Raw genomic sequence first — 27,404 nt, 5'->3', positions numbered from 1 at the left:
AGGATGATCCACTAGTAGCCAGTCGTTCACACGGCTTTATGTCTTATGGGGAGGCGTATGGCTCTTGGGAATATTAGTCAGATTATTGTAGAAGGCTAACTAGCAGCCATTTGAATTTGGAGACTGGAGATGGTATCCGTGGATTTTTGTCCTATAGACATAAATGTTGAACTTCAAGGTTTTATTTTATATATATATATATATATATATATATATATATATATATATATATATATAGTATATGTGTAATACTTTAATCTCAAGCTGCGTGAAAACTGACTGGCTTCCTTCATGGCCAAGTTCCACCTTTTTGTTCTCATGTTCCATATTTTCTTCGGTTCTGGTCAAATCAAGGGCATAAGGATGCTCTAATTTTACGGACGATTGCCCTTGAAAAAAAAAACCGTTGGCTGTGCGGTCGCTTACACTCTGTGTATATTTATTAGCACTGAAGCCTTTTCCCGACATGCTCCATTTAGCATCATCCCATACCACCATCTTTCTGGGTAAGATTTCATAAACATTTATCTCGGAAGATACTTTTGTTTATCTGTCAGATTATGCTATCTTTTCACAGGCGAGGGAATAATATCTAAAGAGGCTCTGGAGACGTATAGAAAGTCCCTTAAGGATATGAAACGTTTCAAACGTTGTTTATCTTGTTATTGTTTATTTTTATTTATATTTATTTATTTATTTATTTATTTATTTTATGCTCTGGAAAGACCGAGATGCTCTTAATGTTACTCGTATGTACAGAAAGAGCATTTTTGTATGGGTTGACAGTAAAAAAATTGTCAGTAGACAGAAATATTAATTATTAATGAATATTTTACAAAAAATATATAATTTACTCTTATGTTTATAAATCAAGTACATTTTCGTACGAAATAAAGATGGACATACAATTTCATGGCTAGTGTTTTGCCTTTATTATAGAACTGAAGCTATTTCTACGGCTGCCGCTTTTTCGTCTCGTATTCTGTCTCCTCTGTTACTTCTTATCGCTTGCTTCAGTGCCTTAATATAATGGAAAAATTTGAGCTGAACTCTCTCTCTCTCTCTCTCTCTCTCTCTTCTCTCTCTCTCTCTCTCCACCTTTCAGCGTTTATTTTAAGCGGCATCCCTTGCATAAATTTATGTATTAGATGAAATAGGTCGGTACAAAAATGATATTCTGTAACTATAATAACTTCTTTGTATAGGATGGAAGGAACTTGGCAGAAATAAAAGAGGAAGTATAGAAATTAAATTCTCTCTCTCTCTCTCTCTCTCTCTCTCTCTCTGAATTTAAGCGGTCCGAACAACTTTTATCTGATGGAATTTCGGTTCGCTATCATGAAGCGAGGAAAGAAATATACCCACGCATCAGCTTGCGAGTTCCAGTTTAGAATTTGCCTTCCAGCAAGAGATCTGTAGTCGGACGAGACCTTATTCTCCTTTGTTTTAGCGTATTTGCGTCTAACCCTCCATCAAGAAGCTTTTTTTTTTATTTATTAATTTTATTTAATTTTTTTTTGCAAATTCAAGGCGTTCATGTTTGTGCTCGAGTGACAACTTATTAATAAACACGCTGCGCTTAATTCTTGTTATCAGTAAAGGCCGGGAGGGTGGGGGGAGGTGTGGGCGGGGGGGGGGGGGGGGTAGGGGCTGGGGGTTGGTTAGTTGCCAATCAGGGAATCTCACGAGCTGCGAGCTGCAACCTCTTGCATTCCATTTACTGTACCTCCGTTCCTATTCTCTTTTTTTCCGTCTTACTTTCCACTCTCTCCTAACAATTGTTCATTGTGCAACTGCGAGGTTTACCTCCTGTTACACCTTCAAAACCTCCTTACTCTCAACTTCCTTTTTAGCTCTGAATAGCCTTATAAGACCCAGCGCTTGGCCTTCGACCCAAAGTTTTATATTTCAGTACAACTTCAATTTCAATTGGGCGCCATGCTGAGCTTGCATGACGCTAACAGTTTCAATTTGGCGCCATATTGAGTTGCATGACGCTAACAGTTTCAATTTGGCGACTATACTTTGCTACATGACGCCAACAGTTTCAATTTGGCGACTTTACTTTGCTACATGACGCTAACAGTTTCAATTTGGCGCCATACTGAGCTGCATGACGCTAACAGTTTCAATTTGGCGCCATACTGAGCTTGCTTGACGCTAACAGTTTCAATTTGGCGCCATACTGAGCTTGCTTGACGCTAAAAGATGAGGGAAAACTTGTCCATGTGACACCAGGAATCCTCGCTTGAAGATGACTCTTTTCCACCTCTCCTATAAACCCTTGGTTCGGATGACCCGTGAAAAATGGCCGAGGAGAATCCCGGAGCCGAATAAAAGGCTAATATTGTGTGACACCGAACTCGCTCCGCGCTCCCCAAGGGTGTGACCGATCATTATGGGGCATAACTCGGGGCCGAGTGCATTCAAATGCAATATAAACCCGATTGCATATGCTAATTTCCTCCCTCCAAACCCCCAACCCCCCAACTCCCCCGAGATCCAGCTGTGTGCGTTATTAAGAGGGAAGACCAAAGGTTTTCTCGGAGCCGGGTCCTGTAATCGGTAATCAGTCGCCATTAGCCTTATCAATTAAGCCTAATTTGGGTGATTGAGGACGCTCGGATTATAATCCTCCGCTCGGGCAAGATGTGCTTTTGCCGTCCATATCAGATTGCGGAGTAATTGTTTAAAAGGCTCTGAGCAGACAACGCTCTATTACATGCTCGAGTGAACAACCTAGTTGGAGAAAGCTTAAAATGAATTTCTCTCTCTCTCTCTCTCTCTCTCTCTCTCTCTCTCTCTCTCTCTCTCTCTCTCTCTCTCTCTCTATGGTTTTATTCTTTAATCATTGACCTTTTCATCTTTATATTTTATTAGAAAGGTTTAATGGCCTCGTTACTATATAATTCTGTCTAATATATGCAGAAACATTATTTCTAACAGTGCAAATAAATCTGTCGTCGTTTACCTTTGACAGCTGTAAGATATAATTAGTAACCTATGCTTTATAAATTAAGCCAAATGTAAGAGATGCCGATTTTGAAGTGTTAACATTTGGTCAGATCCCCGTAATAGGGTAGTACTGTCAGTTCACCTCATAAAGTGCAATGTAGGCATTACATCAGATTCCTCGTAGCGTCCCTTCGACCCCTAGCTGCGACTGCTTTAATTCCTATGACTGTACCTCCGTTCGTATTCTCTTTCCTCTATCTTAACGTCCAACCTCTCCTAAGAATTGATTCATAGTGCAATTGCGATGTTTTCCTCATGTTTCACCTGCCAAACTTTTTCACTGCCAATTTCCGTTCCATCGCCTAAAATTAGCGCCTCGGTGGCGTGGTTGGTATGGTGGTAGCGTCCCACCTCGGTGGTCGCGATTTCGATTCTCGGCCATTCCATTGAGGAGTGAGAGATGTGTATTTTTGGTGATAGAAGTTCACTCTCGACGTGGTTCGGAAGTCACGTAAAGCCGTTGGTCCCGTTGCTGAATAACCACTGGTTCCATGCAACGTAAAAACACCATACAAACAAACAAACAAACAAACATCGCCTAAAATTATAAATCAATCAGTCAATAAATCTTTGGCCATTTCAGTCCTTTTGTTTGTGCCTGTTTGTCCATTCGTTAGCGGAATGACACATAAGTTACAGCAACAAGTGATTTTGACAAGTGCCAAATCAGGATAAGGGAACTTTTAAGAACCTATTTTTCTGCGGTAGCGGAGATTTGTGGCCTTCGAATGGTATTATTTTCTGGTGTGTATTAAACCACAGAGGTATTTCCCAGTTAACTTACTGCTCTCGTGAAGAAGCTTTGCACAATATTGCAGTATTTGCATGTTGGTAGCCCCATACAGATTAATTGTTTATACATAAACAAATGCTTTTTAATGAAAAATGCAAATGACAAGGCTTGTGTTGTGGCCAGAGACTGGAGTTCAGAGAAGGCCTGTGACTGATTGAAGTTATGACTCACTTAACATGGCTTTACAACAGTCGAGCGTTAGAGATGCGTTTGTAAAAAAATGTGACTTGAACACTAAAGGAGAAAGTTTTTTTTTTTTGCTATAATTAAAACAATAATGAATTCAAATGAAACACCCTGTTAAGGCATTTTATTGAATTGAAATGTTTACATTTATGTGTACTTAAGATTGCTACAATGATGAGTGACTCTTGTTCTTAGAATCTTGACTATTATGAAAGTTAAGTGAGTTTCCTTCAGTGACATTCGTGAATGTTGTAGGAACGCACGAACAGAAACAGTAGGTTGTACATCTTTTATTTCCTTGCGCATGTTCATTTCATCTCCATCAGTTTTTCCAAGGTTTCAAGGTTTCTCGAAATTCATTTTTAAATAAGGTTTCACTCTCCCATTTGTGGAAGGCCGGGCTGATATCATTATTTTAATCCTTTATGAATATGAATTTTATCATTATTTTTGTTTTTGCTATTTTTAACAGATTTTTTGTCATTATTAATTTCCCACCCTTATTTTTCATTATTAATTTTCCCCCTTATTTTTCAATAATGCAGATCCATTTTATCCCGTGCTTTTCGTTATTCTTATTCTTGCTACTTCCGTTACATTTGTCAAATAATTACAATGGTCTCTCTCTCTCTCTCTCTCTCTCTCTCTCTCTCTCTCTCTCTCTCTCTCTGCTGACAATTGTGTGCAGTTTCTTAGTTGTGTATATTTGCAAAAGTAAAAGTAAATTTTCCTCTCTCTCTCTCTCTCTCTCTCTCTCTCTCTCTCTCTCTCTCTCTCTCGTAGTAGTAGTAGTCATCTTGCTTGGTGAGACGTTTCCTGGTCGAAGTCAGATTAATCAACAAATATCACAAGTTACATACGTCTAGAATTTGAGAATATCTAGAAGTGTTCGTGAACTATCGGTGATAAGATTAGTGTGGAAATAGTAGGATAAAGCGTCTTCTAAGTTAGTTTTATCAAGTGAAATACTGTAAATCAGAACAAGATGGCAGTAAAGCTCCAACTGCGGAAAAAAATGGCGAGAATTTAGCTTGCTTGGCAGATCGCAATACGATGAGGTAGCAGGAAGGGAACTGGCATTTCTGATCTATGAAATCAGCAACAGTCCTAACCAAAAAGATACAAAATCATTCATAGATATATTTGAAAGGATACAATCCTTCAAACTGGAACAATCAATGAAAACATCTTGAAAATAATTGAAGAAGTTCCAAATAAAATCCAAGTGGTCAAGAGACTCATAAAGAAAATATACATAAACCAACATATTCCGACAAAGAAAATGAATAAAGTGAACCTTGTGAATATCCTAATTGATGCATTAGGAAAAAAGAATGCCAAAAGCATGTAACTGTGTAAGGTGTGGTATAGCATAGTTAATCCACAAAACCTAATCAGAAAATGTGCTGCATGCAACATTCCGACCCATCCACAGTGTGCTGAGGTAATGCAAGATATGAGAAAAGACAACAAGAATTTTTTGCTCAACATGTCTACCATGGATAGACAATGTTATTAAATCAAGATTGAATGTACAAATAGTTTGAGGATGAAGAAGAAGAACAGAGGAAGAAGAAGAAGAGGAAACGTAAGAGAAGTAAACAAAACTGAAATGACAGAAAAAGATAAGGAAAACAAAGAACAAGATAAAAGTATGGATGCAGAGATACTCATTGATACTACATATGAGGCTATAAAGCAGCATACCTACGAAGAAATAAAATTACGATATGACAGCACAAAAGAAAATGCCGAAGAGGCTCTACTCAGATCTACACAATGACGGGAAGAGGAAAAAATATACAAAAAAGACAAAGTCTGCAACCTTTTGAAAAGAGCGAATTGCAGATATGGAGAAAAATGTTACTACAAACATCCTAAGGTATGTCACAACTATGAAATATATGGTAAATGTGCATACTTAGATGGATATTAGGATGATTGCAGAGATCTACATCCAAAAATATTGCAAAAACCTAAAAGAAGGAAAAGGATGTAAGTTCGACAAAAAATGTAAATATATGCACCCTGTAGCCATGAAAAATAATCAAATAAATAACCAATCAAGCAATAAAATCCAAAATAAGAAAGAAACAAATAAAAGAGAGGAATGAAGAATATCAGGTAAAAGAAAAAGCAAGCCATCAACGAAGATATGCAGAGGTGCAGCAAAAAATTTCAATGCATCAGCTCCAAGATTCTACCAAGAGATAATAACTGTTTTTATTATGCAAGGGATATTGCAGATATGGAGAAAATTGCAGATTCAGACACAAAATGAATAATTATGATGAAGGAAGAACAAATATTATGGAAAAGTTGGATTTTTTAATGTCAGAATTTCTGGAAATGAAAAAAAGAACAACATACCAGAACAGGAAAGAGACATGGGAAAATCCTTATTATTACCAATATTCAATGAAGGAGAAAACACGCAAACCATCATAGTGATGAATGCGCAGGGTTTAGTTACGAGTAACTCAAAAAGAAAAATAGAGTACTTAGAAGAACTAACCCAAATTGAAAAGAAAATAGATATAATGATATAAGTGAAACCTGGTATTCCCAAGAGAATGGGAATGATGATCAAATAAAATGGGTTCCAAACTTATAGATCAGATAGAAAAAAATAGGAATCAAGGGGGAACCGCAATATATGGGAAAGACAAAAAACAACGGAGGAAAAATATATGAGAAATATAGTAACTCAGAATGTGAACTAATAGCGGTAGAATTTGAATCTGAAAAATTAATGAAACATAAAAATATATAGGGAGACTCAAAAAATAATACTATAAAGAGTTTGACTTAATAATAGAAAAATTGGATGATATATGTAGAATCACAGACTGGACTATTCTCCTATCTGGAGACTTCAACTTTCTTTCGTAGACTGGAAAGACGAAGAACAGGAGATTGTGGATGTACTTATACATATAAAAAGAGAGTAATAGTAGTGCAGAAGATAAAGAGGCAATTCGAAAAGCTATTAGATATGCTACTAGAATACAACATTCAACAAATAAATCACCTGCCAACACAAAGGAAAATACTTTAGACCTAGTATTTGTGAACGAGATGAATTATGTTAAAGAAATAATAGTTTATAATGCGAGTATTTCAGACCATAATGTCATAGAAATTAACAAAGTCCATTCCAAAGCAAGTGAAAACAGAGATAAGCAAGAAATGAAAAAGAGGATGGAGGTATGGAAAATACAACTTCTACAGTAAAAATATAAAATGGTCAGAAATAAATGAAGAATTAAACAAAGATTGGGATAATATTTTCGTATGTGATGACATAAAGTAAATACGGAGATATTATATAAAATATTAGAGAAAATAGTGGATAAATATATACCGAAGAAGAAAAGTAAACATCAGTCATGCATACCAAGAGACAGAGGATCTTGTTCAGAAAATCAGAAAGTGGAAAAAAGGTCTAGCAAAAAAAAAAATGCATGGAAAGTTATAGAACTAAAAAGTAAGATAGAAAATGCAGAACAAAAGATTATACAATCAAAAGAAAATGAAAAACGGGACTTGGAAGAAAAAAACCCTATTAAATATCACAAAATCCCAAACTATTATACTCATATGCGAAGAAGATGAATAAAAGAAGAATAGAAATAGGCCCTCTAAGAATTGAAGGGAGATTAACGAATGAAAAAAAAGGAATTTGCAACATACTGGCAGAACGATATAAGAGAGAATTCACCCCCTAGAATAGATAATGAAGATAATGATATAGAAGTAAGGGATGAAAATAGTGAATATTTAGCTGACATAGATATTAATGAAGCTGATATTGTGCAGGCTATTAATGAATTAAAAATGGAGCTGCTGCAGGGCCTGATGGAATTCCTGCTATTTTGTTAAAGAAAGTAGTTCATTCTATCGCAAAGCCACTTGCAATATTAGTTAAGACAAAGTGTAGATACAGGCAAGATTTATGATGAGCACAATTAGCATATATTACCCCTACTTTCAAAAGTGGATCAAGACTAGAGGCAAGTAATTATAGCCTGTGAGTCTAACATCACATATTATGAAAGTGTAATGAAGGGTAATGAAGAAAAATATTATGAAACATTTAATAAAAAATAATTTGTTTAATAAAGGACAACATGGTTTCGTACCCGGAAAAAGTACACAAAACCCAACTGTTAGTCCACCGTGAGAACATATTCAAAAATATGAAAAGCGTAAATGAAACAGATGTGGTTTATTTAGACTTTGCAAAAGCTTTTGATAAAGTAGACCATAATATATTAGCGAAGAAATTAGAAAAACACAATATCGTGGATAAAGTAGGAAGATGATGGTTAAAAGAATTTTTACACAACAGAAAACGATAGTTATTGCAAACGACGAGAAATCGGATGAAGCCAGGTAATATCCGGTGTGCCGCAAGGTACGGTGTTAGCTGCAATACTGTTTGTTATTATGATTGAAGACATAGACAATAATGTAAGGATTCGGTAGTGAGTAGTTTCGCAGATGACACAAGAATAAGTAAGAGAAATTACTTGTGATGAAGATAGGAAACGCTCTACAAAGAGACCTTAACAAAGTATATGATTGGGCAGAGGTAAATAGGATGGTATTTAACTCTGATAAATTTGAATCAATAAATTATGGAGACAGAGAAAGAAAGCTATATGCATATAAGGGACCTAATAATGAGACCATCACAAATAAGGAAGCAGTTAAAGACCTTGGTGTGATGATGAATAGGGAACATGTTATGCAATGATCAAATAGCAACTCTGTTGGCAAAATGTAAAGCAAAAATGGGAATGTTGTTACGGCACTTCAAAACAAGAAAGCTGAACACATGATTATGCTTTATAAAACATATGCTCGTAGTCCACTTGAATATTGCAATATGATATGGTACCCACACTATCAAAAGGATATTGCACAAATAGAGATGTACAAAGGTCCTTTACAGCTAGAATAGAAGAAGTTAAAGACCTTGACTACTGGGAAAGACTACAATTCTTAAAATTATATAGTCTAGAAAGGAGAAGAGAACGCTACATGATAATTCAGGCATGGAAACAGATAGAAGGAATAGCAGAAAATATCATGGAACTAAAAATATCAGAAAGAGCAAGCAGAGGTAGATTAATAGTGCCCAAAACTATACCAGGAAAAATAGGAAAGCACACAGGACATTAATCCACTACGCACCAGCATCGATAATGCAGCGTCTATTCAATGCGTTGCCAGCTCATCTGAGGAATATATCAGGAGTGAGCGTAGATGTGTTTTAAGAATAAGCTCGACAAATATCTAAACTGCATCCCAGACCATCCAAGATTGGAAGATGCAAAAATATACCGGAAGATGTACTAGCAACTCTCTGGTAGACATTAGAGGTGCCTCACACTGAGGGACCTGGGGGCAACCCGAACAAGATGTAAGGTCTGTAAGGTAAGGTCTCTCACAAACCTTTGCTGAAAATTGTGTACGTTTTATTAGACAGTTTTGTGTATTGTTTGCCAGGAAGGAAATTGTAATTCTCTCTCTCTCTCTCTCTCTCTCTCTCTCTCTCTCTCTCTCTCTCTCTCTCTCCCAGTGTACTTTTGGGGAGTTGGTCCACTTCGGCTCACACCTCGTGGCCTTTGCTTCAGCTGGAACCACTAATTACATTGCTGACATTTCCTGGTGATGTTTTAAAGGCCTTTCTCCTGACAAGAAGTTCCCCGCCTTATCAGATATTTACATAACAGAACAAAGGCTGAGTGGGTCCTTGATATTTTAAGGAGAGAGAGAGAGAGAGAGAGAGAGAGAGAGAGAGAGAGAGAGAGACTAAAATTTCGGTTTACAAAAATACGCAAACTAAGTAATAAGCTCTACAACAATTTCAGCAAAGGTCCCAAATTAGGTAACGAACTGTACACAATTTCCAGCAAAGATCTGAGAGAGAGAGAGAGAGAGAGAGAGAGAGAGAGAGAGAGAGAGAGAGAGAAACATTAAAATTGTTATTTACAAATGTACCCACACAGACTAACAAACTGTACACAGTATTCAGTAAGAGAGAGAGAGAGAGAGAGAGAGATTAATAACATACGTACTTTAACTCTTTGTTTATATCCGTTACTCATTCAAGCAATGTTTCAGATTCGGCAATATTTCTTTCCATAAAGAAGATATTTTTATGGCAGGCAATAATGATTGTTTATGTTAGTTCTTCGAAATTAAAAAATTCTTCAGTGTTTAATAAATGTTTTATTTCTAATGTGGAAGCGAACACATTTCGTGTAGGGTTGCTAAATTGGAGAAATTGTGTTTTCTGTCATTTTATTTTTCTTACTCCATCTGTTTTTCTTTTTGTATAATCCTATCTTCGTCACGTTTAAGCCTTAACTATTGCAAAATCTACCGAAAGCGTTTTTTTTTCGTTTTTTACCTTGGGAATAAGATGCAGCGTTATTCAGCGTTTCACGTTGAAAATCTTCAGCTAATAAAACTTTTATTAACATTTCAACATCTCACTTCCCAAAGGAAAAGTAACAGCTGTAGACATGTGGTAGTGATAAAAGCAGCTCTTTTTGATAAATGATTTTTAAATGAAATTTGAGTGTTTATTTTCGATCTTATTTTATGTGTTATCTTCTAAGATTCGCTTAGTACGTATTTACCTATCATTTTCATTACCACAGTAAGTATGTCATGTTGAGTTTAAAAAAACACACAATTCTGATGGAAAGACCAAAATTTCACTGTCGAAACATTTCTCCATTTCAGTGTATATTCTGCAGTGTTGAGATGTGAATTCTCTACACTGTGTAATATCTTCTATTCCTCAAACTCATGCTGATTTTTATCTTTTGAGTAATGTCAAAATCAAGTCCAAATTCATTAGAGATATTTCAGTATTTTGAAAGATAAAAAGGCGATGTCAATCAAACATTTTTTTCTCTTTTGCGTCACTACCCAAACTTGACACTACGTTGCCAATATTTGAGGCTTCATTAACGTCGTGCATGGCCGGGTATGAGTGACATACCCTTCAAGGACATGCATATTATTATTTTGTACACCCGTGAGGCTTTAGGATTGGTTACTTCGTGTAAAGGTTGACGGAAGGAGAAAAAGTGCCCTCGTGTGACACTTGTCTTACCAATCGGGAGATTGTAAGAGATGCGATTTGAATGTGCAGTCATTTCTGATCGGGCTTAATATTTCATATTATTTCTTCCTTGGTTTAGACGCCCAAAGAAAAAAAGATATCTTTATAAGACCGCCATGAACACTCATGAAATTAGAAGTCTTATGAAATTAGAAGTCTTATAGCAAATGAAATACGTAATTACTCGCTGCTTGTTTTGCAGTTTGTGTTTAGTATAGTATAATTATCATACCTAAACTATACTCTGTTTTTTTTTTTCATCTGTCCATCCGCCTGTGGTGTTTGCGTATGCTAACACTGCGTCCCAAGCTTTAGATATTTACGCTATGTGTAAGTTTTAGGTAAATAAAAGGATATCTGGGAGTACATTTGCAACTGAAAAGTGTTTTAATAATTTACTGTATGCAAATTACGCCGTTAATATTCGAAATAGGATATTATTTAAAGCCCGGGAAACAGTGTTACCATGCGCAAACACCACAGGCGGATGGACAGATGGAAAAAAAAACAGAGTATAGTGTGCCGTTGCTGCAGCAACAGCTGTGATATTGCTGATTTGTGGCAGCAACTGTCTTTGGTTTGTGTCACTTTACTGCTGTGTTGTCGCTGATACTTTTTCTGTGCATTTGCTGTAAATTTCCTTTGACTATTGCTGTGTTAAGGCTTGCCATTACAATCTCATGGCTGTTGCCATTGCTGTGTTATTGCTTATGCCATTACCATGTTGTGGCTGTTGCCATTGCTGCGTTATTGCGTATGCCATTACCATCTCATGGCTGTTGCCATTGCTGTTATTGCTTATGCCATTACCATCTCATGGCTGTTGCCATTGCTGCGTTATTGCTTATGCCATTACCATCTCATGGCTGTTGCCATTGCTGTTATTGCTTATGCCATTACCATCTCATGGCTGTTGCCATTGCTGCGTTATTGCGTATGCCATTACCATCTCATGGCTGTTGCCATTGCTGCGTTATTGCTCATGCCATTACCATCTCATGGCTGTTGCCATTGCTGCGTTATTGCTTATGCCATTACCATCTCATGGCTGTAGCCATTGCTGCGTTATTGCTCATGCCATTACCATCTCATGGCTGTTGCCATTGCTGCGTTATTGCTTATGCCATTACCATCTCATGGCTGTTGCCATTGCTGTGTTATTGCTCATGCCATTACCATGTGGCTGTTGCCGTTGCTGTGCTTTAGCTATTGCTGTGTTATGGCTTATGCCATTACCATTTGGCTGTTACTGTTGCTGTGTTATGGCTTATGCCAATACCATGTGACTGTTACTGTGTTATGGCTTACGCCATTACCATGTGTGTGTTGCTGTTGTTTTGTTATGGCTGTGCCATTACCATGTGGCTGTTGCTGTGATGCCTTAAGCCATTACCGTTTGGCCTTTCTATTGCTGTGTTGTGGCTTATGCCATTACTATGTGTCTGTTGCTGTATTATGGCTTTTGCCATTACCATGTGACTGTTACTGTGTCATGGCATATGCCATTACCATGTGTCTGTTGCTGTTACTGTATTATGGATTATGCCATTACCACGTTTTGGCTGTTGCTGTGTCATTGCTTATGCTATTACCATGCTCTGTTTGTTGCTGTTGCTGTGTTATGGCGTATGCCATTACCATTTGGCTGTTACTGTTGCTGTGCTATAGCTTATGGCGTATGTCACTACCATGTGGCTGTTACTGTATTATTTACGTATCCCATTACCACATTGTGGCCGTTCTACTGTTGTATTGTGGCTACGGCTACTCGGGCTATCAAGAATCCTTTTCATCTACATCTGAAACGCGGACAGGAAAATCAGGCTAATTTTTTTTCTACCTTCATACATCACTACTAATCGGAAAATTGTAGTCCTGACGGCGTAAATCCATCACATTCCTGCATATCCCTACATTAAAATCGGTTCCGTACGGTCATCTTTGCAAGGGGAGAAACTCGTAAATCTTGGGGCGCCCCGAAAGCCACCAGCTGACAAGCGGTATATGTATGTACGCACGCATGCACTCGTGTACCCCCGAGCGTATGAACATCTGTTACGTGTGAATGAATCCTTAAGTATTGCCGTTTTCAAGTGATATATATATATATATATAATCTATATATATAGAGATATATATATATATATATATATATCTATATATATATATATATCTATATATATAGATATATATATATATATATATAGATATATATATATATATATATATATATAGATATATATATATATATATATCTATATATATATATCTATATATATATATATATATATAAGTATATATATATATATATATTTTAGTAATTTCAAGTCAATGGTCCCTGTGGTCTGAACAAGGTTGATCTTCTGAAAAATAATAATGACATAATTTTCGTACATTAAAAATGATGATAATAATATAATATAATAATAATAATAATAATAATAATAATAATAATAATAATAAATAATAATAATATAGGTATGCATGTGGTTTTATATATACTTATATATATATATATATATATATATATATATATATATATATATACATATATATATAATATCTAGATAGATAGATAGATAGATAGATAGATGTGTGTGTGTGTGTGTATATGTGTGGATGGATTCAGGGGGTGCCCAGCACACACGGGACAGGGGGTGTGGTGCGGCGGGGGGTGGGGGGAATAGACAGCCGTAGAACGAGCTATACATTAAGCTAAGAGAGGACTCCAGTTTTACGACGTGGTTGTGTAATAAAAATGGTTCGCTTTAAACTCCATTACAGGACCGTGACTAGCCTTCCTCCTCCTCCTCCTCCTCCTCCTCCTCCTCTTCTTCTTCTTCTTCTTCTTCTTCTTCTTCTTCTTCTTCTTCCTCAAATGGCTCTTACACTAAATTACGGATTAAGGTTACGAGAAAATCGATAGATAAAAAGGAACTTCTCTTAAGCATTTGGTTTCAGATGTGAAAAAAAAAGTCAAATATTTTAAATATCATTTTTATGTTGTTTTTATTAATTTTATTTTATTTATACTTCTTGTGTACGTAATTGTAAATATATGTACTTACTTCCTACCTACGAAGAGAGGTGGATATAAAAAAAATACTAGGATCTCTCCGTCTCTTAAATATCTTCCCTCACGTAGTGTGGTATTGCCGTGAGTGCACCTCACGCAGTGCACTGTAGGCATTACTTGAGGTTCTTTGAGCGTCCCTTCTCCCCCTAACTGTAACATCTTTCATTCCTTTCACTGTACCTCCTTTCATATTCTCTTTCTTCCATCTTACTTTCCACCCTCTCCTAACAAGATTTTCATAGTACAACTGCTTGAGGTTTTCCTCTTGTTACACCTTTCAAATCTTTCTAATATCAATTTCCGTTTCAGCGCCTGAATCACCTCATAGGTCCCAGTGCTTGGCCTTTGGCCTCAGTTCTATAGTCAATTCTATTCTAATTACCTCGCAAAGCCAGTTGCAATTTCTCGTTCACCTCTCATTTTCCAATATTGACGCTTTCATTTAGTAGACTGGCATCGTTACCATACTGCTTTGTTAGCTGTTTCTTCAATCAAGACACTTTGTCAATAACAATATCGAAATTGTCGTTAATAGTATCATTAGTATCTTCAACTTCCACAAAGTATCAGTAGTATCTTCATCTTCCTGTCAATAATTATATCGAAATTATCGTTAATGGTATCACTAGTATCTTCATCTTCCTGTCAATAATTATATCGAAATTATCGTTAATGGTATCACTAGTATCTTCATCTTCCTGTCAATAATTATATCGAAATTATCGTTAATGGTATCACTAGTATCTTCATCTACCCGTCAATAATTATATCGAAATTGTCGGTAATGGTATCTCTAGTATCTTCATCTTCCTGTCAATAATTATATCGAAATTATCGTTAATGGTATCACTAGTGACTAGTATCTTCATCTTCCTGTCAATAATTATATCGAAATTGTCGGTAATGGTATCATTAGTATCTTCATCTTCCACAAAGTATCAATAGTATCTTCACCTTCCATAAAGATATTCGCTATTATGCATTTCCGTTTGTGGATTTTTCGTCAGGAATGTAATAATAGTAATACCACTTCCGTTATTGTTGTTATCGCTGTTTTGCTGTTGCATCAGTAGTTGGAGATTGTTATAAACAGTCTAATGTTTTGGACTTTATATATACCGGATCTTTTCAACGCTGCACTTTGTAATGGTTGTATGTAGAAACTTATCATTAATATTATGATGATGCTGATGATGAAACGACGTGCATTTTAGTTATTCAATAGTTGCTGAAGGAAGCCTTTAGCATTACATCTTGTGTTATTATTATTGTTATTATTATTATTATGATATTGCTGCTAATTTCTTTTGATCCACTCCGGGTGACTCGTAGAATCTTCGATTTTTTGACAAAGAAAAACTTTTAATTAACGTCAATGTTGATTTTTGTAAATAGCAACTAAGGACTATGAACTGCACACTTAAAGGAAGAAGAAAATTAGTGTATTTCTGAGAGAGAGAGAGAGAGAGAGAGAGAGAGAGAGAGAGAGAGAGAGAGAGAGAGAGAGGCCTACCATTATAACCTAGTGGCAGCTTTTGAAATCAAAGCGTTCTGTCTTTCTGTGTGTGTGTATTCATATATATATATATATATATATATATATATATATATAGATATATATATATATATATATATATACATATATATACAAGAGAGAGAGAGAAGGCATCATTACGAATCCAGGTGAGTTACCAACCTCAAATAAGAGCTACACACACACAAAAAAAAGAGAGTCTCGGCCATTAGCTAATCCACTTAATAAATATCTCAGATAAGAGGAGAGATATCGAGCAGGGGCGGAGTCAGGAAACGTGCTGGGAGAGAGGAGAGAGAGAGAGAGAGAGAGAGAGAGAGAGAGAGAGAGAGAGAGAGAGAGAGTTAAGGGACGGATAAAAGGAATGGGTGTGAATTGTTGGGGAAGGAATATGGGAAGAGTGAGGGAAGAATGGAAATTTAAAAAGAGTGAATCATGGAAATAGCAATTGTGGATTTAACGATCGATTTAATCAACCACGAAATGGCGTTGTAAAAACGATGGTCATCGAGATGAAAACAGGCGATGTGATTACTAAATTAATCCATTAAATTAATCCACATGAAAGGAAGAAATTTCGTTGACTGTAGGAATGATAAAACAGAAATGAATGAACAAGTGAGTGAAAGTTCATCGGGATTCCAGTGGGAGGAAATATGGGTACTTGGGTTTGAGAACAGGGTTAGCTACCCCTACCCTCTCTCTCTCTCTCTCTCTCTCTCTCTCTCTCTCTCTTCTCTCTCTTACAAGAAACCTGACACGCCGCATTCCAGCGGACCAGCATTATCTACATAATGATATAGAAATTCGTAAGGTCAGGGGTCAAGTCAACAGCACTCCTCCAGCGCCATCTAGCAGGTAGCTGCGAGTGACTGTTTATTTGGGTTACAAATTGTCTTGGTTCATTTGGCTTTGTTTGCTTATTGTTTGTTTATTTGTTGATAGAATAATAAGTACAAAATTTAAAGTAATGACGGGGTTAATTTCAGTATCGAATCTGTGGAGGCATATATATAGATATATGCATTTATTTATATAAGTAAATGTATTTGTTTATGTATATATGTATGTATGCATGTCTGTCTGTATATGTATATACTAAATAGTATAGTATAGTAGCAAGATTATTGATCAATTAATAACGCCTTCTTTGTACTTTTCAGATTTTTCCCCTTTTGGCTTTGCTGAAGAAGACAGTTAATCTCATTGGTTTATACGAAAAATGAATTGTTACTTTTTATTATTATTTTTTTCAATAGAAAAAGGATTATAAAAAAATTGTACTTGCGAAATACTACCCTATACTTTGCGAAAGTTTCCGCAAGACATTGTTGAACTGCATTTGTACATGGCCATGATCTGATAATTAACGAAGTTTAGTCTTATTAATATTAATGTGAGAAGTATTTGCTGAAAATGTGGCATCTGTTTTTTCTGGGGAATAATCGTTACAGAGGAGTTTCTCCTTCAATCACAAGTAGTTTTGTTTCTTAAGGAAATGTTAGTAGACATTTGCTGTTTCATTATAATAGTAATAATAGAAATAATATTGCTTGGAAGGGGCCTTTTGTTTAAGTTTTTTAAAAATGTTGTTGCAACGGTCGATTTTATAATAATAATGATAATATAATAATTAATTTTAATGAAAAATCTTTACATAGTACTATACTTTAATATGCAATTGTGTTTTTTTTTGTAACAGATTGTTCTTCACGAGACTGAATTTCTTAATAATAATAATAATAATAATAGTAATAATAATAATAATAATAATAATTAATAATAATAATAATATAATAATAATAATAATAATAATAATAATAACCGTTATTTCTAGGTTCATAAGATGGACGATAATCAGTAAAACTGAGGAAAAGGATTCAACTGACTATAATAATAATAATAATAATAATAATAATAATAATAATAATAATCAATAATAATAATAATAATAATAATACATAACTATGGTATCAGAACGGATAGGGTGATACGTGCAAAAATAGACCAGACGTGACGTTGATTGACAAAGTCAAGAAGAAAGTATCACTCATTGATGTCGCAATACCATGGGACACCAGAGTTTGAAGAGAAAGAGAGGGAAAAAATGGATAAGTATCAAGATCTGAAAATTAAAATAAGAAATAAAAGGATATGGGATATGCCAGTAGAAATCGTACCCATAATCATAGGAGCACTAGGCACGATCCCAAGATCCCTGAAAAGGAATCTAGAAAAACTAGAGGCTGAAGTAGCTCCAGGACTCATGCAGAAGAGTGTGATCCTAGAAACGGCACACAGTAAGAAGAGTGATGGACTCCTAAGGATGGCAGGATGCAACCCGGAACCCCACACTATAAATACCACCCAGTCGAATGGAGGACTGTGATAGAGCAAAAAAAAAAAAAAAAAAAAAAAAAAAAAAAATAATAATAATAACTTTTATGCTGTGATATTAACTTTTATTTTTACCTTTGTCCACATACCCTACAAATGCTGATGCAATGCAGGCTGGAAAAAAATATATTTAAAATATGAAGGGAGTGGAACCTTCAAGTAATAATAATATTAGACGAGGTATAATCACCTGCTTATATTCACTGATAACAGCGATTACTAGGAACATTGGCCTCGTCCTTAAAACAAAGGAAATGCTTCTAACAAAGATGCTTGTGTCAAACCCATTATTATTTTTTTTTAAATTTTACATCGTATTTGTTCGTAGGTGGGTTATTGCCGTCAGTACACCTTACGCGATGCATTGTAGGCATTCCTTAAGGTTCTTTGCAATGTCCTCTTTCATTCCTTTTACTGTACCCCCTTTCATATACTCTTTCTTCCATCTTACTTTCCACTCTCTACTAATAGTTGAGTCATAGTGCAACTGAGAGGTTTTCATCCTGTTACACCTTTCAAACCTGTTTAGGGTCTATGTTGCACCTCTCCTGAGGGATACGTCCTTCAGGAGAGGTGGAACATTCATCCTGCTTATGTGAACACTCGAGAGAATGAGCGTGTCCAGCCATGTGACTCGCTCATCAACAGCCAATCAGGAGCGTCGTAAAGGACTGGCCTAGACATCTAATGCACGGTTGATGTTAATATACTATAGTATGCTTGATAAAAAACAAGCAGGAAATAGCCGCAGTTAACGGAATCTAACCACCCCACCCCCTCAAGGGAGATCTCTCTCTCTCTCTCTCACCTTAACGATAGACCCGGGTCATTAATCTACCTGCGAACCGACGGACGTACGGACGAGCCCCGACCGACCGACCTCCCGCGGGGACATCACGCCTTTCGTCTGGCTCAGGTGGGGATAATACACCCTCCACCGGCGGGGGGTCGGACAGCCAAATATCCGTCTTTCGGACACGCTCGGATGAAAAGTAACCCACGGAGTTTTCCATGAGGGTTGATCGCTTGCCACCGAATTACCTCTCCGCTGAGAGGAATGACTATATACCCTGTAGAGCAAATTACCTCTCTGTTGAAGTGGACGACTCTCTCTCTCCTCGACGAGTTTAGCCTGCGTTAAAGCGAATTCTTTGTGGGGGCGAATTGCTGCTGCGTTATAGGATATTACCTCCCCTCCATGCGAATGGATTTCGTTAAGCGAGGTATCTTCGTTGAAAACAACTTACCTCTCTGTTGAGAGAATGACCCTCTGTTAAGCGAATTTCAGCTCTTAATGGTTACTAGCGAATGCCTTCTGCTAAGAAAATGATCTTTCTATAGAACTACTCACCTCTCTGTTGAGAGAATGACTTCTGCGTTATGCGAATTTCTTCTCGCGTTGACCTATCAGTTTCCTTGGAGGGTTGAAGGGACGTAATTTAAGGTATTATCAAGTTTATCCTTTGCTGCTTTCAATACTGATTCTATGGCGAATAGAATTCTCCTTTTAAAGACTCTGTGGAAAGGTAATAGAATTGTTGTTCTGTTATTTATGTTTATATTATTTTTGTCAGTTTCCCGGATGTGATATAATTTAACTAAAGTGAAATACTGAACTAACATATCATATATATATATATATATATTTATTATAATATTATATATATATATATATATATATATAATATAATATAATATATATAAATAAAATATATATATATATATATATATATATATATATATATATATATATATACATATTTTTCACTTGTCATGTTCAGTTAAAACTGCACCTTCTATGAAAAAAAAAAAACGTTCGCGGTATGTAGCTGCTTCATACATACACTTTTCACAGAGGGTTCACCAGTAGCACGTTGAAGCTCCTAATGCACTTTCTTGTGAAAAAAAAAAGCGGCTGTAGCTACTCCATACATACACTTTTCACAGAAGGATCACCAGCAGCACGTTGAAGCTTCCAGTGCACCTTCTTTCACATATTATTATTATTATTATTATTATTTATTATTATTATTATTATTATTATTATTGATTTTGCTCATGTTCTGTCATTCTTTTTAGCTAATTTTTTCATACTGACTGTGCCGTGTTTGCATGCTGTATTTCATAAAGCCTCTTGAACTGAAGTGAAATATACGTAAATATTATTACTCTCTCTCTCTCTCTCTCTCTCTCTCTCTCTCCCTCTTTCAACATTCCGTACACCCACTACCTATTCGTCCATGTCCTCCCAAGACAACGGCACCCACACTTACTTAGCTTGTATGCCAAAACACTCCCGTTCCGTCTGCTTATTTTTTCCACAAATTCCTGCCTGAGTGTCGCTGATTCGGTGATCATTGTTAAAGGTGGTTTTATTTGTTCTATTTTTTTCCTGTTTTTGTTTGTGGATAAATCTTCAGCATTTCACTGCTCTCTCTCTCTCTCTCTCTCTCTCTCTCTCTCTCTCTCTCTCTCTCTGTCCATTTTTTTCATGTTTTTTTTTGTGGATAAATCTTCAGCATTTCACTGCTCTCTCTCTCTCTCTCTCTCTCTCTGTCCATTTTCGTTTGATATTTATTTAACATATGTATATGCATTATGCATATATGTACATATACATGAACATATTTGCATATAATTTATATGTCATACACACACACCTACTCACCCACCCGCACACAAATATGTATATATAATTTAGTTTATATATATATTTTATATACACAAATGTTAAACTAAAATTTCGTTTAATATCCAATTCGCTATACTTCAGGAACATCACCGAAGGGGCTATGTAATTGATAAATCATAGTTAGATATTTATGAATGTATGTTCCCTATATGTTGTATCTCCCGATGGAATTTTCTAGTCAAGAAATATCATCATAGGTAACAGTTAGTTATTGCTGAAGAATTACCCTGTGATAATATTTTTTTTTTCTTTGCAGTGAAGGAAAACTGATTCCAGAGACCGCCACTATTTACCATTTTTATTCGCCTCTCGCCAATTTCGATAAACAAGTGGATGATGATGATCATGATGAAGATTCTGACTCACCGCTCTGATAAGGTAAATAGATATTGAGAATCATTCCGTAAACCTGCTAATCTCTGTTTCAGACATCGGCTGTCAGTGCACTGTAGGCTTCACTAAGGTTCTTTGCAGCCTCCCTTCGGCCCTTAGCTGCAACCCATTTTGTTCCCTTTACTGTACCTCCTTTCATATTCTCTTCAATCTTCCTTTCCACCCTTTCCGAACAATTGATTCATAGCGCAACTGCTAGGTTTTCCTCCTGTCATACCTTTCAAGCGTTTTACTGGCAATTTGTGGTTTATCGTTGAATGATGACCTCATAGGTCCAAGTGCTTGGCCTTTGGCCTAGATTCTATATTCAATTCAACAGTTTTTTTATTTGTTTTAGTTTTCGGATTTTTTTTTCACGAATAAGCCTACTCTGAAATCAAGCGGAAGATTGTTTTACATTAACATTGCAGATTTTACGTTATTGAAAGGTCATGATTTACATTGCAGATTTTACGATACTGAAAGGTCATGATTGACTTAGATAGAACAGTCAGAGTCATCTCTTGCAAAGTATGAAGTTTCCCTAATACATAACTGTACTTGGGTTGACGAAAGTGTTCATTTTGACGTTGTAACGTTGTCATTAATGTTTAGGTAGATTAAACTGATTTTTATATACATTTGAAATCTTTGAAATCTTGCAATTTATCATCATTTTTTGATATATTTCTTATATTAACATTTATGATCACCTGTTAGAAATTGTTATTTTTCATTCCTTCAGACAAACCATCTAAATTATTAATTCCATTTTTGGCATATCGCACACATTATTATTATTATTATTATTATTATTATTATTATTATTATTATTATTATTATTATTATTATTATTATTATTGTTGTTGTTGTTGTTGTTGTTGTTGTTATTACTATTAATATAATCATTATTAAACGTCCCTCATTAACTTCCAATAACTTAGAATTTGAACAGTTTAGGGTCAAACATCATGTGTGGGACGACGCAGAGAATCCTTTCCATAATAATGTACTTTTCATGTCTTTAAATATCTCCGTCGTTCACTCCCATAAGATCCCGGTGTGCGTCCTTTGTACTGGGTGCCAGTTCACGAGCGCCTGCGCGTAAAATATTGGTTGATTATTGGCGCAGTCCAGAGACAGTTGCTTTGTTATGGCGTGAAGAAATACAGTTCCATTCTGAGAGAAGGAGTGGAAGTATACATCGCTCAATTATACATGGCTATCCTGTGTTGTATGTGGACGGGTGCAGGAAAAAAAATTCAGATACAATATTCTTCTTTGACCAACGGTGTATTTCCGCTTGTTCATTTATGCTAAATGGTCGGATTCTTTGTTAGTTTGAATTTTTCTATTTATTTATTTATTTATTTATTTTTACATTGAGGTAGTATGAAAGTGAGATTAGTATTTTGACTACTATGAGATTCAGGGCCTCTGTAACACGGTTTTTTCGCAGTAACTTTTTATCTATCCATTTCATAAATATAACGCTTATTCAGAATACATATTATATCAACACATAAATTTTGAGTGTATTCTGCACTACGTAGGTTGAATTAATTTGGTACTTACAATGTAAAAGTGACCTTTTTTGAAGACGGGCCAACTTACTCAGAGAAAAGGTTTCGAACGCACTCGTTACGTAACTTATGACATCATTTCTTCCCTCTTTCTCGATGGATGATTGGCTATACGTAACGAAGGCTAAACCTCTGGCAACAATGACATACAAATTTAAATACAAGCAAAGCAGTACACCTTTATGAACTCTGGAACCTCTACACTGATAATTGTCATAATGAACAAACCAACAAAATATATTTAATAAATACAAAAACACTTCGATTATTAGTCTAACTCCCAAAATAAATTTCCAAAGAAATTACAGTCTACTTTATAGGTCACAATCAGATTGACAAGATGTAGGGAATAGTTGGTAATTACCAAAAACATAGTAGACAAGCTTGACTTGATAACTGCTATATCCAATGTCAAGCAATTTTTATTTATTGGCTATCTACCTATTTACTGAAAAAAAATAGCCGGTTCCGTATATTGGCTTTAAACCTTCACCAATAATTATCGTCAGAATGGTGACTTCACGAGGCTCCACCCACTTTCGCCCCGTTATAATTCAGGATAACACTGAAGGCTACCATGGGCATTGTTGGATTAGAAAATTTAACTTCTGGCTATAAAAACTAATTTCTCGAGTAGTTGTAATAAGTGCTAAATGATCCTCAAGGATCCCAGCAGTTGGTCTAAACGTTTAATTCATGTATATTACTGCTATACTATTGCGGCACTACTGCTACAGTAGTATTACTACGCTAGCACTGATACCCCACCCACATCTATGTATCGTTCCGCCATTCATAAAGTCTTTGGGTTTCAGAGCCGATGGAATTTCTGTCTGGTGGATGGGCGGGGCAACATTTAGTCAAAAGGTGTTTGTTTACCTAGATTACGTAATGAATGTTTTTCGACTCTTGGCTCGTAATCATTGGCCATGGCGTCGGCTAGATCATTTTTACTCTATAAAAATTAAAACGATCGGGTTTAGGTTATTGATAATGCTGACAAAATTTGTGTGTGGTTGTAAAATATACATATGTCAACTTTCAGCTACATCCGATGCTTAGACAAGGAGCAAAGTCCAAAAAACCGTGTTACAAAGACCCTGAATCTCATAGTAGATCGTTATTTCGAAGCAGTCTAATCCTTTTCAAAATTATTATTAGGAAAGTGTAATTATATATATATATAATATATATATATGTATATATATGTATATATATATATATATGTATATATATATATATATATATATATATATATATATATATATATATACTATATGAGTCATATCACATTACCCGTGGGATCCATTATAAAAACAATACATCGAGCTACAAATGTCCTTTAATATATAATTCGCCCTACCTCGGAATTAATATAGTTTCATAAATGTTAATCTATATATATAAGTTGAACTTTTTACAAAAGAAGTGGTTTTTAAATTATTAATTTGTGTACCTTTATGATGCTTCATAATTATTCGAAAGCTTATCAGTAATTTCATGGTCGTCCTTAAATTCCACATATGAGGCATTCATTTTCTTTTCCCCCTTTTTCCCAAATCCACTTCTTCGGGAGGACATTATCAGAGCTCTTGATGCACAGCTAGCATCAGTCTTCCCTCGTTTTAATGATCTGATAATTGTCCCATTTGAAGCCGCCATTAGGGCTCGATCAAGGTAGAATCTCCCCTAAATTACCCATCTAGCAAAAACTCGAAAGGGCCAGCGGAGATAAAAAAAAAAAAAATAGCTCTCTCTCTCTTAAATCATAATTACTGTCATTTGGTGGGTGAAATAACCGTTGCTGGGGATAATTTCTTTATTAAAGTCTTCGCATTGATAAAGATGAATCCCACTCTTGTCCCCTACTCCCAGAATCATTTTATCATATTCCCCTTCCCTGCTGCCGCTCCTCCCCACCCCCGCGCCTTCCCTCCTAGGGCACGTGCAGCATTACCTTGTAGAAAAGTGTGACGCGGGACAATGGCATCTTTCACGTCTGCAGTAGAGGGAGATGAACCGATATTTCCAAGTGACGTTTGAGGTTGCCTCTGTCTGTCTGTCTCTGTGTATCACCTATACATGAAGGTCTTCCTTAGTTTATCTGTTTGCCTAGTTATCTCGCGTTCTTACACGTGGCTTAAGACTCTCTCTCTCTCTCTCTCTCTCTCTCTCTCTCTCTCTCTCTCTAATATACATGAGGGTCCTTTCTTAGTTTGTCTTTAGGTGTAGTTATCTTGCTTTCTTATACGTGGCTTAGATCTCTCTCTCTCTCTCTCTAATATACATGAGGGTACTTTTCTTAGTTTGTCTGTAGGTGTTGCTTTCTTATACGTGGCATAGACCTCTCTCTCTCTCTCTCTCTCTCTCTCTCCGCTCTCTCTACTCTCTCTCTATATATATATATATATTATATATCTATATATATATATATCGAATATCAGGAGGGTACTTTCTTAGTTTGTCTGTAGGCTTAGTTTTCTCTCTCTCTCTCTCTCTCTCTCTCTCTCTCTCCTCTCTCTCTCATCTAGAACGGAGGGCCTCCTGCGGCCACTCGCCTCTTTTGAAGTGACATTCCTTTTGTATCCCCGTAGGGTGTAGAACAGTTTCAGATCTACTCCAGGAAGACGAGATTAAGAAATGCTTTTGACTAGGCTGACCTTTTTAGTTTTTGTTCTGTCCGCCCTCAGATCTTAAAGACTACTGACGCGAGAGGACTGCAGATTGGTATGTTGATTACCCATCCTCTAGTCATCAAACACACCAAATTGCAGCCCTCTAGCTTCATAGGTACTCATTTTATTTACAGTTAAAATTATCCATAATCGTGCGATATGGGCCAGGCCACCACGGGCTGTGTTTCAAGTTTCATGGGTTACGGCTCATACGACATTATGCCGAGACCACTGAAAGATAGATCTATTTTCGGTGGCCTTGATTATACGATGTACAGAAAACTCGATTGCACCGATGAAACTTCTGCGCATTTTTTTTTTTTTGCTGCGCATTTTTTTGGGGGGATCATTAAGGTCTGGCCAAGATATTTCCTAGTCATTTCTCCGAGACTTATTATCTTTAGGATTCTCACTCTTATGCAAGATCCTAGCCTGAAGCTTGCCCTTGAAGACTTTGTCGAATTCATTTGCCACAAGCCAAAAAAAAGAATGAACGGTGTTCGTAGACGCCTGCTTCATCTGAGTAACTGAAAGTGCCCCAGGGCTTGTGTTGGATTTACAGCCTAAAATTTCATGATTCTCTCATTCATTATTTAATTTGGGAGTGCCCTTTGAGACTGTGAGACCTCACTTCTGGGTATTACTTTTAGTATTATTTATTTTTGTCAGATTCACCTGTAATGAGAGGTGAGGTGTCCGAGGAAACCAGTTTTATTTGGCATTAGAGCTAAGATTATGTTTTCTTCTTTAACTTGAGTTTGTCATTGAAGTCTTCGAGAACTCATATTAACCTTGCTGTCTTCTGTAAATGATGGGTTTTGCCGAGTGAGAATTAAAAGGAAAACTCATGTTTGTCCAGACAGAACTTTGATCAGCCTAAGATGTTTCTCAAAATAATATTGTTCCTTTAAGTTCCGAACACTGAAGTGTTATCCGGTGGCAACACCGTCAGGCTGAACAAGCCTGTATTTTAACGAAAAGTAAATTCCATAAGCTCGTATTATAATAACGCTCGTGGATATATATATATATATATATATATATATATATATATATATATATATATATATAATATATATATATTATATTATATTATATATATAATGTGTGTGTGAATACATGCTGCACTGGGCAGGAGAGTGTTTCATTGACCTCATGCAAATCAACGTTGCAATACCAATGGTCATCATCGTCATCGATGATGTGATCTCAAAGGAATAAAAAACGAAATTTCCAAGAAACTAATGGAATGGTAAAAATAAATTGACGATAAGCTATAAATTTCCAAGATTGGCGGCTTCCTCCACGAACTTCAAAATATCCTTTCCGAGATCCCAGGAAAGACGATAATTACCCTCCTCATCAATGAACGATTTCTCAAGTAACCAAGGTTGGAGAACTGAACCAGTGTGAAGTGCTACTCGAGACTGATGGTAATGATACGAAATACACTTTCCTGAATGAATTTTACGCATCTTGATAAAGGGAACCAATTGGTTGTTAGGTTAGAAAAGGTTTTGTTTGCTAAAGACTGCAACTGTAGGCGTAAAGAGGACGGGTCAAGATTCAAATTGAGGTTCATGAGTCTGAGAAACATGATTTCTAAATTACTAAAAAACTTTATATATGAGGGTTTAAAACCCGGTAAGCATAAATCCTTTTAATAAACAATTAAATAATTCCCTTTCGGTAAACATGTAGGAAAATATATTAATTGAGAGGTAGAGCGAATTGAATATTAAAGGACTTTTTAACGTAACTACACACACACACACACACACACACACACACACACACACACACACACACACATATATATATATTAATATATATATATATATATATATATATGTATACACTGGCGTAGGGATGTGGCTAAGGTGTAATCAATCTAGCGGGGTCCATGGCTCACATTTGTCAGGGTCATGGATCGCTCC

At 36.0% G+C, this 27,404-nt stretch overlaps 1 protein-coding gene across 3 annotated transcripts in view; it reads left to right on the top strand.

The window, feature by feature from the left end:
* Positions 1-27,404, top strand: part of LOC135198489 (uncharacterized) — a 190,719-nt gene that overhangs the window by 34,246 nt on the left and 129,069 nt on the right. For all 3 annotated transcript variants that reach the window (XM_064226083.1, XM_064226082.1, XM_064226085.1), the window contains exon 2: positions 21,094-21,215. In XM_064226083.1, the coding sequence (XP_064082153.1) occupies positions 21,171-21,215 (45 nt within the window). In that variant the 5' untranslated portion in view covers positions 21,094-21,170. The remainder of the gene's footprint in view (positions 1-21,093; positions 21,216-27,404) is intronic.

This window comes from Macrobrachium nipponense, chromosome 22 (genome assembly GCF_015104395.2).
Source record: "Macrobrachium nipponense isolate FS-2020 chromosome 22, ASM1510439v2, whole genome shotgun sequence".
In the NCBI taxonomy this organism is placed as follows: domain Eukaryota; kingdom Metazoa; phylum Arthropoda; class Malacostraca; order Decapoda; family Palaemonidae; genus Macrobrachium; species Macrobrachium nipponense.
This window is presented reverse-complemented; position numbering and strand designations above follow the sequence as displayed.